The 16,610-nt window shown below is 34.3% G+C and overlaps 2 protein-coding genes across 2 annotated transcripts in view; both read left to right on the forward strand.

Moving 5' to 3' along the window:
- Positions 1-9,085, forward strand: part of LOC132733351 (uncharacterized) — a 176,372-nt gene extending 167,287 nt beyond the window's left edge. The window contains exons 6-16 of the mRNA XM_060719992.1: positions 258-768; positions 1,011-1,127; positions 1,409-1,734; positions 1,977-2,084; positions 2,244-2,400; positions 2,601-2,784; positions 2,918-4,557; positions 4,779-5,710; positions 6,460-6,799; positions 7,066-7,605; positions 7,822-9,085. Coding sequence (XP_060575975.1) covers positions 258-768; positions 1,011-1,127; positions 1,409-1,734; positions 1,977-2,084; positions 2,244-2,400; positions 2,601-2,784; positions 2,918-4,557; positions 4,779-5,710; positions 6,460-6,799; positions 7,066-7,605; positions 7,822-8,108 — 5,142 coding nt within the window. The 3' untranslated portion in view covers positions 8,109-9,085. The remainder of the gene's footprint in view (positions 1-257; positions 769-1,010; positions 1,128-1,408; positions 1,735-1,976; positions 2,085-2,243; positions 2,401-2,600; positions 2,785-2,917; positions 4,558-4,778; positions 5,711-6,459; positions 6,800-7,065; positions 7,606-7,821) is intronic.
- A 1,321-nt stretch (positions 9,086-10,406) lies between these two features.
- LOC132733353 (uncharacterized) lies at positions 10,407-12,642 on the forward strand. The gene is made up of 2 exons (XM_060719994.1): positions 10,407-10,788; positions 11,767-12,642. The coding sequence occupies exons 1-2, from the start codon at positions 10,732-10,734 to the stop codon at positions 12,436-12,438; spliced, it is 729 nt and encodes a 242-aa protein (XP_060575977.1). The 5' UTR covers positions 10,407-10,731; the 3' UTR covers positions 12,439-12,642.
- The last annotated feature ends 3,968 nt before the right edge of the window (positions 12,643-16,610 follow it).

Genomic DNA, 16,610 nt, shown 5'->3' on the forward strand with positions numbered 1-16,610 from the left:
GGCAAAATCTCAAAGCAAGCTCTTTAACAAAATTTGTAAAACATTGAACTACATGTATAAGTATTGATTAAAACCTCCACAAAGATCTTAGTACACATGACCTTACTGTTTGTTTTGAAAGAAAGACATTCCAGCCTTTTCTTCATGCTCACTTTAAGTATATTGGCGTAATTCAAATCAAATATTTTTCAACATTATCTTACAATTTTACTAAAATGCTGTACACACTATTATACTCTACTAGCCTTCTTTTAAAGATACTCCATAGCTCAAATATTGGAAGCCTATATACACTTCTTCATGACAACGAATTGGACTTTGGAACATCGGGAACAGAAGTTGTTGGTGTGATTTTGTATGCTGCCGAGCGGAATATCACATGGTTTTTGATGGACGACAATCGTGTTCCGTTGTCGTGTGAACTAAGTAAAAAGTGTATTATTTCAAAAGTAACAAATACGGGCTTTGTATCATTTGCGAGTGCAGTTACAAAGCCAAATTCCATTCACTTCATATGCGCTTACTCTAGCAGAACATCAGTAATCAGAGAGGTGTATACAGAAGTGTTAGACGAAATTAAAACATGTAGCAACGGCTTTGTCATTGACAGTATTGCGCCAGTAGCTGGCAAAGTTGAAATCAAAAACAAAGATGGTTTCCTTACTAGTCTTGATAACGTTGAAATTTCCTGGGATAAATTTGAAGATAACATAGATGCGATAAAACTTGGATATCCTGGTAATATACCAGCATACAGCTATGGAATAGGTATAAATATGCAGATTACTTTACTAAGTATCATATTTTAGTAAACCAAACATGATTTATATCATTATAATTTCAGAAAAGTGGGTTCAATTCTCTAAATAATTCAATAACTGATATGTACCTAAAATCATTGTAAGCACCAAGTTATCAAAGTTTTGTCATTTAAAATCATTTAAAGCAAAATAACAGACACCTTTGCGTCAACTCTGTCATACCACAAAGTTGTGTATTATATATTCTAGGAAGTCGCCCGCTCGCAGACGATATCAAACGGTTTACAAATGTTGGTTATAACACAAGAGATGTTATCAATAATTTGACTTTGTCTGATGGATCATCGATATTCATAACTGTAACAGGTTTGTTAAAATAACATTCCAATGTTCAATATTATCAATATAAGTAACTCTTTAGTATAATCATAGAATATGATTTTTTTGGTACAGGTGCAAAAAAAATTGCCTTAAAAGAAATAAATAGTCGTTTCGTTTTGTAATGTATTTCTAGAGACATTTTAAATTCAAAAGGCGAAAATTCAAATTTTTCAGATAAATTTCTTGCTTTATTAAGTGTAATAATATCTATCGACTAGTGCCATTTGCATACATAAATTAACAAGCAATTTGGTGTATTTGCACAGCAAGAGACCATGCTGGAAACGCAGCATCAACATCTTCCAATGAACTCATTGTTGATACATCACCACCTTTGTGCGGTAAGCTGGAACTATCAACAATTGGACAAGTCCACGACAGTTCCTATTATCTAAAAGATACGCAGATAACAGTTCATTTATCTGAATTCAAAGATGAAGAAAGTGGTATCGATCATTTTGAAATTGGTGTCGGCACTCAGCCTTTCTTTACGGATATCTTGCCAGCAGGTGTCTTCTACCAAAGCGATATTATCATACATATTCCAGACCACGACATAAAAGACGGTCATACGTATTATATAGCATCAAAGGTAAACATATGATAGTCTATTTCTATGTTAGTTATCCTTTCTTTTATATGTTTGCCAGCATATAAACAGTGGTACTCAATACTAATGCAAATTACCATAATCTATAAAAATAAGAAACAATACAATAGGAATGGCAAAGTTTAAATAACGAAGACCAAAAACATTTACCTGAGACCAAATCATTATAGATTGCTTATGTATGTTAACATACTGAGTTTAAATTTGGTTCATTTTCTCCTTAGGCTATTAATAGAGCTGGATTATCATCAGAATTCACATATTTACGGACTATAGCCGACAGTACGCCCCCAAATGGTGGTCATGTTTTTGAAGGCAAAATAGGAAGTCAGGTAATTATGATATTCATTAAAATGCATGATTTCCTAATTTCTTTATACTATTTAATACTTTTATTTCCCACATAAATAACTAGTAGCTCTAATCTCCAGCGATACTAGTCTTGACATTTCATTGTATAATTCATTGATATGCTATGATTTTTGTCATAGAAAGAGGAAGATTATCAGTCTGATATTACGGAAATAAACGTGCATTGGAATGGTTTTAGCGATCCACATAGTGGGATAGCCTTTTATAGAGCAGCTCTTGGGACGAAGCCATTTACTGAAAACATTGAGCCCTTTGTAAATGTTGGACTTCTGGAATGTAAGATTTTATTTAGTTCACCATATTATGTAATTAACAATGACACATCTACCTGAAGCCAGATTGCTGCATAAATAAACTGATTTAAAACACTAATGTTCATTTTGAAGAAACTCCCTAAATCTTAACTATAACAACATATATTAAACATCACTATTACTGTATAATTTTGATTTTATATTCATTTGCTTTTTATTAAGATACAACGTGGCATGGAGAATTTTCTACTGGTAAAAGATATTTTACCACAGTAGAGGCATGTAACGACGCAGGTCTCTGTATAGCCCGATCATCTGATGGTATTACTCTGGACACTTCACCACCAACACCAGGATATGTGCAGATTGGTTCAGACGAGCTTCACAAGAAATATCAGTCACATACGTAAGTAATAAATAAAACTCAATTATTAAAGGGCTACAACAGGTACTTATAGATAATTAACATTTCATTTAATGTCTCCAGTTCAAGTAAGTTATGAAAGCATTTAAATGCATTCATTTTTATGTTTTCACAGGTCATCAGTCCACGTGAAATGGGCGGGGTTTGAAGACCCAGAGTCTAGCATCGATCACTACGAAATGTGCATTGGAACGAGACCAGGTACATGTGATATTTCAGAACGCACAAACTGTTTATTGCAGTCTAATATAATCAAAACAGGGCTTAGTCTTCCATCAAAAACACCCTTATTTGCAACCGTTATTGCTTTTAATAAACTTTTACTCAATGTAACAAAATCATCTGACAGCTTCTTTGTTGATGGAACATCCCCATTTGTTTCCATAAGACCATGTTTTATGGTTGCGAAAAATAACATCGATGGGAAACTAGGTCAATGGGATAGATCTATTTTACATATAAAGTGGGAATTTCTTGACGATGAAAGTCCGATTGTTCGTCATTATGTTTCCCTTGTTACGCATCATGAAGGTCACACTCCCGTAGAAAATATACAAATAGGAGCCGAAAACAACCTTACAATAAGTTTGGACGGTAGATCATGGCTTCATAATGGGGATACGTATTTCGCTACCGTTACATGCTGTAACCTGGCTGGTCTTTGTGTTTCTGAAAGAAGCAATGATCATATTGTTGACTCGACACCACCGCATCTGGGTGGTTTCCAACCACCAATGTTTTGGGAGAACATTAATGTGTCAGAGAATGCAATGAAGACAAATATAACACTTTCATGGTACGGTTTTCATGATCAGGAATCTGACATCGAGACATATTTTATCACAATAAGTAAAACATATAGCGGAAATGAGATAACAAATGGTGTGGTTACCGTTAATGTTGATCCGTCGGATAGTAAAACTGAGCATACGTTTTCATTTCTTGCAACTGATGAGTTAGTAAGAGATGATAAAATATATTTAACAATATGGGCACAAAACTCTGTAGGACTTAACAGTTCAATGGCACGGGCTTCAGTATTTGTGTTATCAAGTCTGTCAACAGCTGATGTTTCAAACCACAGAGGCACTCTTGAGCTTGAAAAACACTCCTGTGATATACAGTATTGTAATAAGGATTGTACGTGTGCAGTTGTTGGCAGACCGTGTGTCGAGGTACAATCAAACTCGACTTGCCTTGAAGTACCCTCTCCGTTAGTAGATCAGGATGTTCCTAACATTCAAGTTTTCAATGGACTTTATGAAAACTCACCTAATATCTCAACGTCCTCTGCTTGTATCTCCGGAAGTTGGAAAGTAGGCGATGGTAAAAGCAACAATACGGACATTTCACGCTTTGAATGGACTATGGGTTTACAGCACCAACCTTATGGGGACGGGATATTTGATTTGAAGAACGAAATTCCATGGAATGATGTAGGATTGCAGTCACAAGTTGTGCATTGCTTACCCGTAAATAGGTCTCTAATAGCACGCGAAAAATATGTAATTTATGTTAGGGCTTGGCTTTCAAGTGACAGATATGCCACGTTTCATTCGGCTCCTATACTAATAGATCATTCGCCTCCATCTTTGACACGAGGTCACACAATTTTGGATTCGAATGAATTATGCAATATGGATTTCGATATAATAGACTGGATGGATACAATTACAGTGTGTTGGAATGGAGTTTTCTCAGAACAGCAGGGATTCATCGTAAATTACTTCCTAGCAATGGGGACGTATCCCTCTGGTATGATCTTCTTTACTTTTGTTTTATCCATCAATATTTCATAATAGATATAGATATTTTGTATGTAAGAAGCTATTTCGTGTGATTTTTTGTTTTTTGCACTTGTTAAATATATTTTTATTTTTCACATCTTCAGTTTTTTAATTATAATCAAAAGATTTATACAGGGTGATTGGAGTGTACATGCAGTACTTATCCATATTATTGCATGACTTTTTAAGGTGACGATATTATTCAACGGCAAGATGTGGGTTTAATCTCTAGTTTCACCTTCAGAAAGCTGTCTTTATCTCACGGAACTAAGTATTTCTTCACAATCACAGCTTATAACAACGTAGGGTTGCACACGTCTGCTGTATCTGATGGTTTCATCGTTGACATGGACGACCCGATCAGTGGTGTGGTCTACAACACTCCTAAGCATAGAAACGCACCATACCAGTCCTCTACTTCAACCATTGGCTTATCTTGGCATGGGTTTCAAGACAAGGTTTCTGGAATACGAAATTATTTTTCAGCAATTAGCGATACGCCAACTATTAAAATGGGCATAAACTTTACAAACACTGGACTTAGTACAAAACATATTTTCAGAAATTTAGAGCTCAAACATGGGCAAAAGTACTACGGATTTGTTAAATCTGTAGATAACGTTGGGCATCAAAGCCTGATTGCTGTATCAAATGATATAAACATTGATACTACTCCTCCAACTGCATTCACATGTCATACATATACTGATATCAAGCATGTATCAAAAATGACAGACGTTAATGAGAAGGCAATAAACTTACATTTCAATGCTTCTTTGGGCACATTATATAAAATCACTGGCTATGTGTTATTAGGTAAAAGTGATGAAGCAAAAGTTGTTCTTCATTTAGGTCAGATCCACACATTGCTTCCACTCATGAAATATCATAATCAGACACTAATTTTCGAGCATACTTTCTTTGCTTTGACTTCTGGTTCTCAAATAATTTCGATTGAAAATTTAAATTCAAATCACAAATACTTTGCTTTAAACATGACGCTATATAAATGCATAAAGGATTTTGAAAGCAGTACTGGAGCGATTACACTCACGCAGACTTCAAGATCACTAGTTGCAGTGCGGGTGCTTGTAAGAGATAGAGAAAGTCCTATTAGTAAGGTGTGTGCAAGTATATTTTTAATTTTTACATTAATAAATTTTCATAACTTTCATTTCTATGTAGATATCGATTAATTATTTCCTTTTCAATAACAATATATTTAATTATTTGATTCCTGTTTGGATCCTTTAAATATGATTAAAAATGATTTTGTATATAAATAAAAACAGTTAGAAATACGTCATGAAACATCTTTAATAAAGTTTTAAATAGATTGACGATGATTGTTGCATTGTTTATATTTTTATTCACTACATTCTTGAACTGACATGTAAAATTTAATTGCACATGTCGAATACAGGGGATTTGTTTTGAATGATTTTAATAAGTAAACTCAATGGACCTTCTTCCGTCAATAAGGCCTAGAACAAAACATTGTTTGTTTCCCCTCCCGCACCCTGCCCACGAAAATGATTAATCACCAAATAATCTTATTACCAAATAAAACAAAAAACATAAAGTAGTAGGGCGGGTCAGTAAAATTGACAGATTTACATCGGTTTCAATCCTTCGCTTTTTTTAATACGCTAAACCTTTGGTTTTACATAAACTATTAATAGATGCTAAGTTTTGATATTCATATAAATCTGATATATATATTTTAGTAAGAAAGGATTTTGAGAAAAATATAATATTTTACCTACCTACATAATCTACCAAAACAGGCATGGGTGATAGGAGAAGAAACAATGATTATTTAATGCTGGCCTGTGTTTGTATGAAATTATCATTGGCATATTTACCATAGATTCAAATAGGAGCAGGAACCACGCCTGGAGGTTTTCAGGTTAAATCTCTTTCACGGGTACATCATCTTAATCATAACCATCTGATACAAACCAACGTTCAACATAGAACCAATGTCTATGTCACAGCCATTGTTGAGAATAAGGCAGGACTAAGGACAGTATTCAAGTCAAAGCCTCTTACCATTGACCACACAAAACCTGTTGTTAAACATCTGTCTGGGAACCTGCGATATGTAGAAGAAAATGTATCGGGCATTGTCGACACTAAAACAATCGTTCATGCGTCATGGGATGTAGTTGATGACGAAAGTGGAACAAGCATCTGCTATTGTTCAATAGGTGTTCATCTTGATTATCTTTCAGTATTTTTTTTTCAAAAACTATTTTCTGATGTAAACATAATTATTATTTATCATTATTATTATGTATGAAATTGTAATCTATTTCTTTGTGACCAGTCAAGGAACAAAGAAAACGTAGGCTATACATATCTACAACATGTAACGTGATTTATTCTAATATTTTTCTAAACATTTTGTGTTCATCATACAGGCTTCGTTATGGCACAGCGGCAAAACTATTTCACTGCAATATATATATTTCAGGTCATAAACCACATACACAGGATATTAATGCATACTGGATTGCACAAACCGAAACGTCGTGTGAATCAAATGGACTTATTCTCTCGCATGGTCAAAATGTCTTCGTAAATCTGAAGTGTTTTAATAACGTTGGTCTATCAACTGAAAATGTGACAGATCAACTGGTTGTTTCACTGCATGCATCCGACACATTTGGTGCTGAATTAGCGTTTATACCACTGAATAAGGAAGTTGATGGAGATGTGGCACGCATTGGATCAAGTTTGCCAGTGCAATCAAATAACTCATGCCTCCAGTTAAAATGGAGTGGATTTACAGACCTGTCTGGTATAGCGCATTATGAATACCGAGTATACCAAAATAAACACACTGTTCTTAAGGAATGGGAGAAAACTAAAAAGGACATGGTTAAGATAGCAAATATTGATTTAAGAAGTGGGGAAGTCATGGCAGAAGTCAGAGCTATAAACACAGGGTCGCTTATTAGTGACTCTGTAAATGCTTCGCTTTTTGTTGCGAACCATCCTCCAAGATTAACAGGTAACTTTATTGTAAATGTTGTATACGCAAAATCAGCTTACTCTTGTCATTCTAAAACAAAACAAATAGCGCTATTGCTATTTATTACGAATAACACGAATAATTTTGTATCCTGTATCAGTCGAAACTTCATTAACAAGGTAAAAAATATTTCAACCTAATATATTAATACTTAATCCAAAGGCAATGTGTGTTTTATGTTTTTTGTATTCTCAGGTCTTACAGCGAAATTTACAAGACAAGGTGAGCAATTACATTTGAGCTGGGCTAAAGTCTTTGATGCTATAAATGATGTCCCGTTTACATTCAGTCTTACAATAGGTACGAGAAAAGGATATACAGATATCCTCGACATAAATTATATCAGCGATGATAATATTGATGTGCCTATCCCTAGATCTACGATCATTACACCTATAGTGAAGGAAGTCTTCGTATCGGTCGATTGTATCTACAAGACTGGACTGCGAGCTACATATGCTACTATCTACAAGCTTGCTTGACATTTTATGGACTTTGACATTAAAAATAAATATACGTTTTGCTTTGGGTTTTTTTCTTCCTTTTTTTAACCATTTGCTGTCTTTTTAAGGCGCCTTTAGATAGTTTTGTAGTTTGTTTGACTGATACATAATTTTTTGACATTTAAGCTCTTCGTCATTTTAAATAAAAATGTATATAGTGTCATGACTAACGCATTTTTTCACCGCTTTAGCATTTTTGTTTAAGGCCTTTATATTTTTAAGTGGATACCTTTTTCAGCGTACTCCATTTCACACTGAGATCTGTAATAAGTAATCAGTAAAGGTCCATTTTCTCAGAAACAACTAACTGTATTCATTTCAAACTTAGTATACTTGTTCATTATCAATGTGAAATATCAGAAGGGCAAATAATTTATGCATTTTTATAAAAACAGGTTATGCCATTTTTTGCTAAATTTTGCTCAATTATCTTCCTTTTATGTTTTTTTATGTTTTTAAATTATTGTCACATATACATGTATTTACTTCAACTTGATAAACTTGTCTACGGTCAAGAGCAGATAATTCTGTCAATCAGTTCTTAAGAATTATTACTTGTTTTTCTTGTTTGCCTTTTCCATTCTATCAAGTACTGAGAAAATTAAAATGTGCTGCTCATTGGATACATCTGTATGTATCTCATATTTTGAATTGATATAGACACGATGTTTTATTATAATATTAAAGAACATATTATAAGCATTTGAGAGAAAAAAGAACCGTCAACTTGAGAACCTTTAAAAGCGCCTCTGATTGACTGAAACTAACTTTACATAAATCAAGATGTTTATACAAAATTACATTATATGATAGACACGCATTTATCTTCTTTCGTTTTCTTGAAACGGATTTTAATATCATTTGTTTTCTACATACTATTTTCTTTACTGCGTTTTTACTAGTAGATACCTGTTTTTGCATTAATTATATAATCAGAAATAAAAAGTTGAGGAAAATTTTGACTTGTTAATTGCTTTTGATAAATTTATACTTCAAAATAAGTTGCTGACCTTGAATTGGGCCTGATTGATATGAATGGTTAACGGTGATAGTTGAATTAGGGAAAGTCATCTTACAAAGTTAATGTCAGTCATCAGTTCTTATAGAAGACATAGACCGATTCATGTTGCAATGACAAGGGCAGATGGCAGGATGAATTTTAATTCGTTACAGAGATTTTATTCATTCGTTTCATTAGATTACATCTAGATCAGCTTAGCGAAGTTTAACTCTGAATCCAAGAATTCCAATATATTCACTTTCGCTACTGAATAATCAAAATATTAAAACAAATTTAAACACTCATGATAATTAAGGGGATGCAGCATAGAACAATGCAGGGTGGATATGTGATCCACAGGTAACGCGCTGAACTAATAATCCGTTGGTCGCAAGTTTGTACCCCTGCTCCATCACTTACATACAAATAATGTTTTGTTGTTGTTGTGTTTTTCCTATTATACATGTATATTATTATAGTATTCAACCCAGCCATGCTTCCTGTTTTAATTTGGGTCCTGTTCGGCTCCTTGCCGGTGGTCCTGTGTTGCTGTATCGTGTTGGGTCGCATTAATTAAACGCCACCCTTGCCTTGTTGATCTTGTTTAACATATCAGATACTATAACTCCTCTGTTGCGTCTAAATAACGACACTAAATAAACCTTTAGAAAAAATACTGTAGTTATATTTAGCCAGTTAATTCCTACGGAGATTGAAAATGTAATTTGATTAATTTGATGAGAACAAATAAAGTAATAACAGAAAGTACTAGTAAATAATTAACCCTTAACCAATTCAATTTCTGAATTGTCCATTACCAATTTTCGAGATATCAGAAAGAATATTAAAAGTTGTTCAGTCGTCAGTAAATGTCATGATCAGACTGCAGGTATTCTTTTACTTTAAATGTTTCTAAATTTCACGTCCTTTTCTTGTTCAAATGTTCTGTTAAAGTCGGTGCATGACTGCAGGTATTCTTTTACTTTAAATGTTTCTAAATTTCACGTCCTTTTCTTGTTCAAATGTTCTGTTAAAGTCGGTGCATGGGGATGGCGTTGAAAGTAGCTTTCACTTGCCACCACCGACTATTATTAAATTCAGTCAACTTGAGCCTACAACATTTTATCATTTCCTCGTGTCTGGTCACCTTTAAGGTATAATTTGTTTCTAATTAGATACAGGTAGTATACTTCACTAGTTGATAACAGTCTCGTGTACACTATATATATACCGTGGACGACAACAAGACACTTCACTGATATATTCATGATTATAACTCAAACATATACGTGTACGTAATATATATGGTGAACTGATATCATATATGTGGTGTACTATTTTATAAACTTTCAGTACAGTACATATGATTTGCGTATTTGTTTTCTGACACGATTGTTTCAGATTCATGAGCATTTTTTAATATGATATCTGTAAGTGTAGTTCTTTGCGTCGTGTCAGTGGCAGATATAGACTAATGATGTGCACATGAATTTATTAATAAATGATTAAACGACTGTTTTCTTTCTTAAATTTTATTTGCTGGTGTGTTAGTTATATAGTATTGTGTTAGTTATATAGTATTGAAAGAAGGAAATCATAAAGATGACTCAAGCACACCGTGTTTCCATCAGAGACTTGAGTGAGGATGATATACAAAGGGTAATGTTTTAATTTCTTATATATATATACCTATATTCATTTACTGCACAGCAGTACATTACATTACTACTGAAAAATATTAAATTGTTGTTAGCATCCATGCAGGCTTTCATTCACGTTTGATTATCTTCCAAAATTCCGTTTTCCTTAGTTCGGCTCAACGTTTACACGTTAAAGGCACAGTGACACGTTTTCTTCTTGTACTTGCCGCTTTCATTAAACGGGTAATATCGGAGGTTTGATCATCACTGACGTACGAAAATATCTTTGGACATTTCTTAATTACGAATACGAACATATGGTTGTATCTTGCAATTCCCACAACAAGTAATAATATCGGCTACCGAACTCCAATCACGTCATTCGCGGGCTTCTAATATACGAATAAGTTGGGTCGGACTTATTGCATAGATATTTTTCGGACATCATAGAAAACATAATCAAATTTATAATCGTATTTGAATGACTAATTGACCATTGTATGTAATTTTAATTAACACGAATGTCATTTAAGTTATTACTGAATCACAAAATGAATATCATCATTATCGAAAGAAGAATCTTCTCTATCATAGGTGTCTTGAAAGTCGACATCGTTTTGTTGTCTTCTACTAAGGACATACTGCATAGACTCTGAGCATGTTAAAAACATTAATGGACTTCCATCTTTCTTGGCAAAACTGGTCCTCGAATTTAGAGAGATATTCAAAACATGTTCTTGCTGAATAGCAAACGGTATAGACCATGATCAGGCGGCATGTTTTGTTGTTATTTGTTTGCTGATTTTGAGTCTGAACTGGTCGCATGGGTGGAATATGTTCAAGGTTGACTCTGAATATTTATTTATTTATTTTTAATATAAAATTGAAATGAAAGCATATATATTACGTATATGAAATGGATTAACCTTTTCTGCACAATAAAAAGTAAATAACATATTAATTAAACTTTGTCAACCATTTTCTTTCACTTTTGCAGGCTTTTGAGAAGACGTTACAAGAATTTAATCCTATCCCTGGCATCAAACTAGTTCGCATTACTGAAGAGTATTATGAAAAAGCTTTGAATTTGTGCCGTGATCATTTTGTACCTCATGAACCGCTGATGAAATCTCTGGGAGTCAAATGGGGTGATTTTATTGAGGCATATTGGTTAAAAGCTCTGAAACTCAACCTTTCGCTAATGTTCGTTGATGAGGGAACGGATGAGCCTATCGCATTTAGGACAATAATGCATATTTTCAAAGATGACAAATTCCAGTTTGATGCTGAGCAGCTCTCAGACGAATTAAAGATACTGATAGATTTTGCTCTGTACTGTGACAAGCAGGCTGATTTCTTTGACCATTACGGTGTTACCGAGGCGTACCGTTTTCTTTCATTGGTGGTTACACAGAAATACCAAAGACGCGGCTTTGCTTCGAAGATTTTTCATGCTGCGATTAATCTAGTTCGCAACTTTGGTTTTGATGAGGTTAATATCAAAGGAGAAGGTACATCAAATTTTTCTAAAAAGATTTACGAAAAGGAAGGGTATGATGTTTTGTATGAGCATATGTTCGATGAATGGGAGGTCGATGGTAGAAAGCCATTTTTAAACACTGGAGAACATAAATCAATGAAGATATATGGAAAGAAAATTACCCAGTGATCATAGAAACTAAAAAAATAATCCGCATGTAGCTACAATTTTTATTGAACAACAAAAATGTTTAATCACACATTTAGCCTTTAAAATGAAAAAGGCAAACCTGTAATTCATTAAATTCAATATATAATAAAAGTGTTAATCATGTCAAGTGTCGTTGACTGTTAAATGATTTGCGATAATGTCATAAAAGTAGCGAAACGTAAAGTGTTATTTTGTCTTTCTTACAAAAAATTACTCATGGCCAAAACAGTATGAAGGTTCTTGTATTTATAGATGACTCATATTTCAGATAATTTATTGCGCAGGTATCAATTAAGTATAAATGACTGTAAACAAAATGAAACTACAATATATTTAAAACAACAAAAACAAATGGTCTCAAGTTTAGGTGGCCATTCCAAAAACACTGCGTGATTTTCCGTCTGAGTCACTGAATGTGTACGTACAGTATATCGCCGCTATTATTGACCAATGTAAGCACGTTAAAATGTTTTTAAAGTGATGGTCCAGTTTTATTTGTAAAAGCCAACCCCAGAATGTTTGGTATTAATAATCAGTTACAATGGTGGTGATTTGATGCGTTGATATATGTCTAAAATAGGACTTAGAGTACTGCAGAGGGTTTCTGGATGACTGAATGGCATAGTTTACATTGACAGGTCTGATGTTATTCGTTGTTGACTTTCACAACAAGTACGGTATCAGGATGATGGTGCACTGTGTCACATGACCAATACTGTCACTCAGTGAAAGGGGAGAATATTATGGTTTGGTTCAGAATTGCAACAAAAGTCATGAGAATTATTCTTTCAAGAGAATCTTCAATATACGTATGGAGTTAAAGCAATGACCGCCACTCCCATTCACTTAGAAAGTGATACCTCTCGAAACAAAACAAGTATATTTTTACATGTATTATTTAAGAATGTCGAAGGCTTATTAAGCTGACAAAGAGAAAACAGTCAGTTATTCAGGCGTAAGTTAAAAACCCTGTAAGGTAGGTAGTGGCATAAATTTTCATTACTTTTCATTTCTTGCAAAATTTATCAATACGAATAAATTAATAAATTATCTGATTGCTCGTGTAAAGATAAATTTCATTCAATTATGTTACAAACAGTTATTATAATAATAACCTAATGCAAGTATTTACCAATAAATATGTTAAAAATGGATTAAAAATTAGATGTTGACCATAAAAAAAAAATAGTGCAAAGGTATTCATGGATGTCACTATATATCTTAAAGAAGTAGGTATAAACGTGCAATCTCGTAGGAACCAGAGTGAGTTAAGACAAGAAATGTCGAACGACACGTATGCCCCCCTTTCTAGCCCTTGGCTCACATTATTGGTAATTTTGTTAGAGAAACTTGCCATAAACGGGTACATGGAAGTGTTCAATTATGGAAAAAAAGAAAAACATTGAAGACTGTGATAAATAGTTTTCAAGATAAAGAGACATTTAAGGCCCCTGTGACCTAGACCTTTGAACTAGTGACCCAAAATCAGTAGGGGTCATCTAATAGTTATGACCAATCAATATTAGAAATATGAAGACTTTGTTATAAATAGCTTTCAAGATAATGAGCCGTAAAACCATACTAACATTCAAGAACCCGGTGACCTTGACCTTTGACCTAGTGACCCCAAAATCAATAGGGGTCACTAACTAGTTATGCCCAATCAGTATGTGAAATATGAAGACTTTGTGATAAATAGTTTTCAAGATAATAAGCGGAAACCATTCTGACATTTAAGGCCTCTGTAACCTTGATCTTTGATCTAGTGACCCTAAAAGCAATATGATCATTTGTTGGTTTTGACCAATCACTATGTGAAATAGGAAGACTTTGTGATAATTATCTTTCAAGATAATGAGCTGATATCATACTACCATTCAAAGACCCTGTGACCTTGACCTTTGACCTGGTGACCCCAAAATCAATAGGGGTCATCTACTAGTTATGACCTACCAATATGTGAAATATGAAGACTGTGATAAATAGTAACCAAGATAATAAGCGGAAATCATATTACCATTCAATGCCCCTGTGATATTGACCTTTGACCTAGTGACCCTAAAATCAATAGGAGTCATCTACTAATTATGACCAATCAATATGTGAATATGTAGACTTTGTGATGAATGCTTTTCAAGATAATCAGCGGAAACCATTTAGACATTTAAGGCCCATTTAAGGCCCCTGTGACCTTGACCTTTGACCTAGTGACATTAAAATCTATAGGGGTCATCTACTTGTCATGACCAATCAATATGTGAAATACAAAGACTTTGTGATAAATAGTAACCAAGACAAGAGGGCCATGATGGCCCTGAGGTCGCTCACCTGTATATAGCCCCCCCCCCCCCCCCCCCCGTGCCAATGTTTACCCAAGGGCTTTTATTTGTTTATTTGAACAAACTTGGTAGACACCCATAAGAAGATGTTTCATGCTAAACATCTAAGTTCTAGCTCATTGGGTTTTTTAAAAGAAGATTTTTTAAGTTTTTACTATACACATACAGTTAAAAACAATGACACCCCTGAGGCAGGGCTAGTTTTGACCCCCGGGCTTTAATTTGTAGATATTTACTTATAGATGTTTCATGCTTAATATCTAAACTAAAGCTATTTGGGTTTTTTCAAAGAAGATTTTTAAGTTTTTGCTATACACATATAAGGAAAATCAATGACCCCCGGGGCGGGGCCAGTTTTGACCCCAGGGCTTTTATTTGAACATACTTGGTAGACACCCATTAGAACATGTTTCATGCTAAATATCTTAGCTCTAGCTCTTTGGGTTCTTTAAAAGAAGATTTTTTAAGTTTTTACTATATGCATATAGGGAAAATCAATGACCCCCTGGGGCGGGGCCAATTTTGACCCCAGGGCTTTTATTTGAACAAACTTGGTAGACATTCACAAGAAGATGTTTCATGCCAAATATCTAAGCTCTAGCTCTTACGGTTCTTTAAAAGAAGATTTTTTAAGTTTTTACTATATGCATATAGGGAAAATCAATGACCCCCCAGGGCGGGGCCAATTTTGACCCCAGGGCTTTTATTTGAACAAACTTGGTAGACACTCACTAGAAGATGTTTCATGCCAAATATCTTAGCTCTAGCTCTTTGGGTTCTTTAAAAGAAGATTTTTTAAGTTTTTACTATATGCATATAGGGAAAATCAATGACCCCCTGGGGTGGGGCCAATTTTGACCCCAGGGCTTTTATTTGAACAAACTTGGTAGACATTCACTAGAAGATGTTTCATGCCAAATATCTAAGCTCTAGCTCTTACAGTTCTTTAAAAGAAGAATTTTTAAGTTTTTACTATATGCATATAGGGAAAATCAATGACCCCCCTGGGCGGGGCCAATTTTGACCCCAGGGCTTTTATTTGAACAAACTTGGTAGACACTCTTTAGAAGATGTTTCATGCCAATTATCTAAGCTCTAGCTCTTATGGTTTTTTAAAAGAAGATATTTAAAGATTTTTCTTTCGGTTGCCATGGCAACCAGAGTTCTGCATGGAATTAAATTCTTTGAACAATTTTTAAAGGTGACCACCAAAGGAACATTCCTGTGAAGTTTGGATGAAATTGGCTCAGTGGTTTATGAGGAGATGTCATTTAAAGCAAAAGTTTACGGACGGACGACGGACAACGGACGGACGGACGCCGGACGGACGCTGGACGAAAAGCGATCACAAAAGCTCACCCTGTCACTTTGTGACAGGTGAGCTAATAATAAGCGGAAATCATATTACCACTTAAGGCCCCTGTGACTTTGACCTTTGACCTAGTGACCCCAAAATCAATAGGTGTCATGATCTGTCATCTACTAGTTATGACCAATCACTAAATGAAATATGAAAACTTTGTGATAAATAGTTTTCAAGATAATCAGCGGAAACCATGTAGTCTACCGACGGACAGACCAACAGACCGACATTAGCAAAACACTGTACCCCCTCTTCTGCGAAGGGGGACATAAAAATAATCTCAATGGGAGCATGGTGTCAAATCTCACTGGACAGATATTTATAATTATGATAGGGAACCTAATATATAGGACCACATACTTAAACATCTCCGAGACTAGGTATTTACCTATATATCTAATTGCACTGGAAATCCATAATGTATTCTTAAAGGAAACAAAATACTCATT

This window comes from Ruditapes philippinarum, unplaced genomic scaffold (assembly GCF_026571515.1).
Source record: "Ruditapes philippinarum isolate M1 unplaced genomic scaffold, ASM2657151v2 ctg940_1_1_1_1, whole genome shotgun sequence".
In the NCBI taxonomy this organism is placed as follows: Eukaryota; Metazoa; Mollusca; class Bivalvia; order Venerida; family Veneridae; genus Ruditapes; species Ruditapes philippinarum.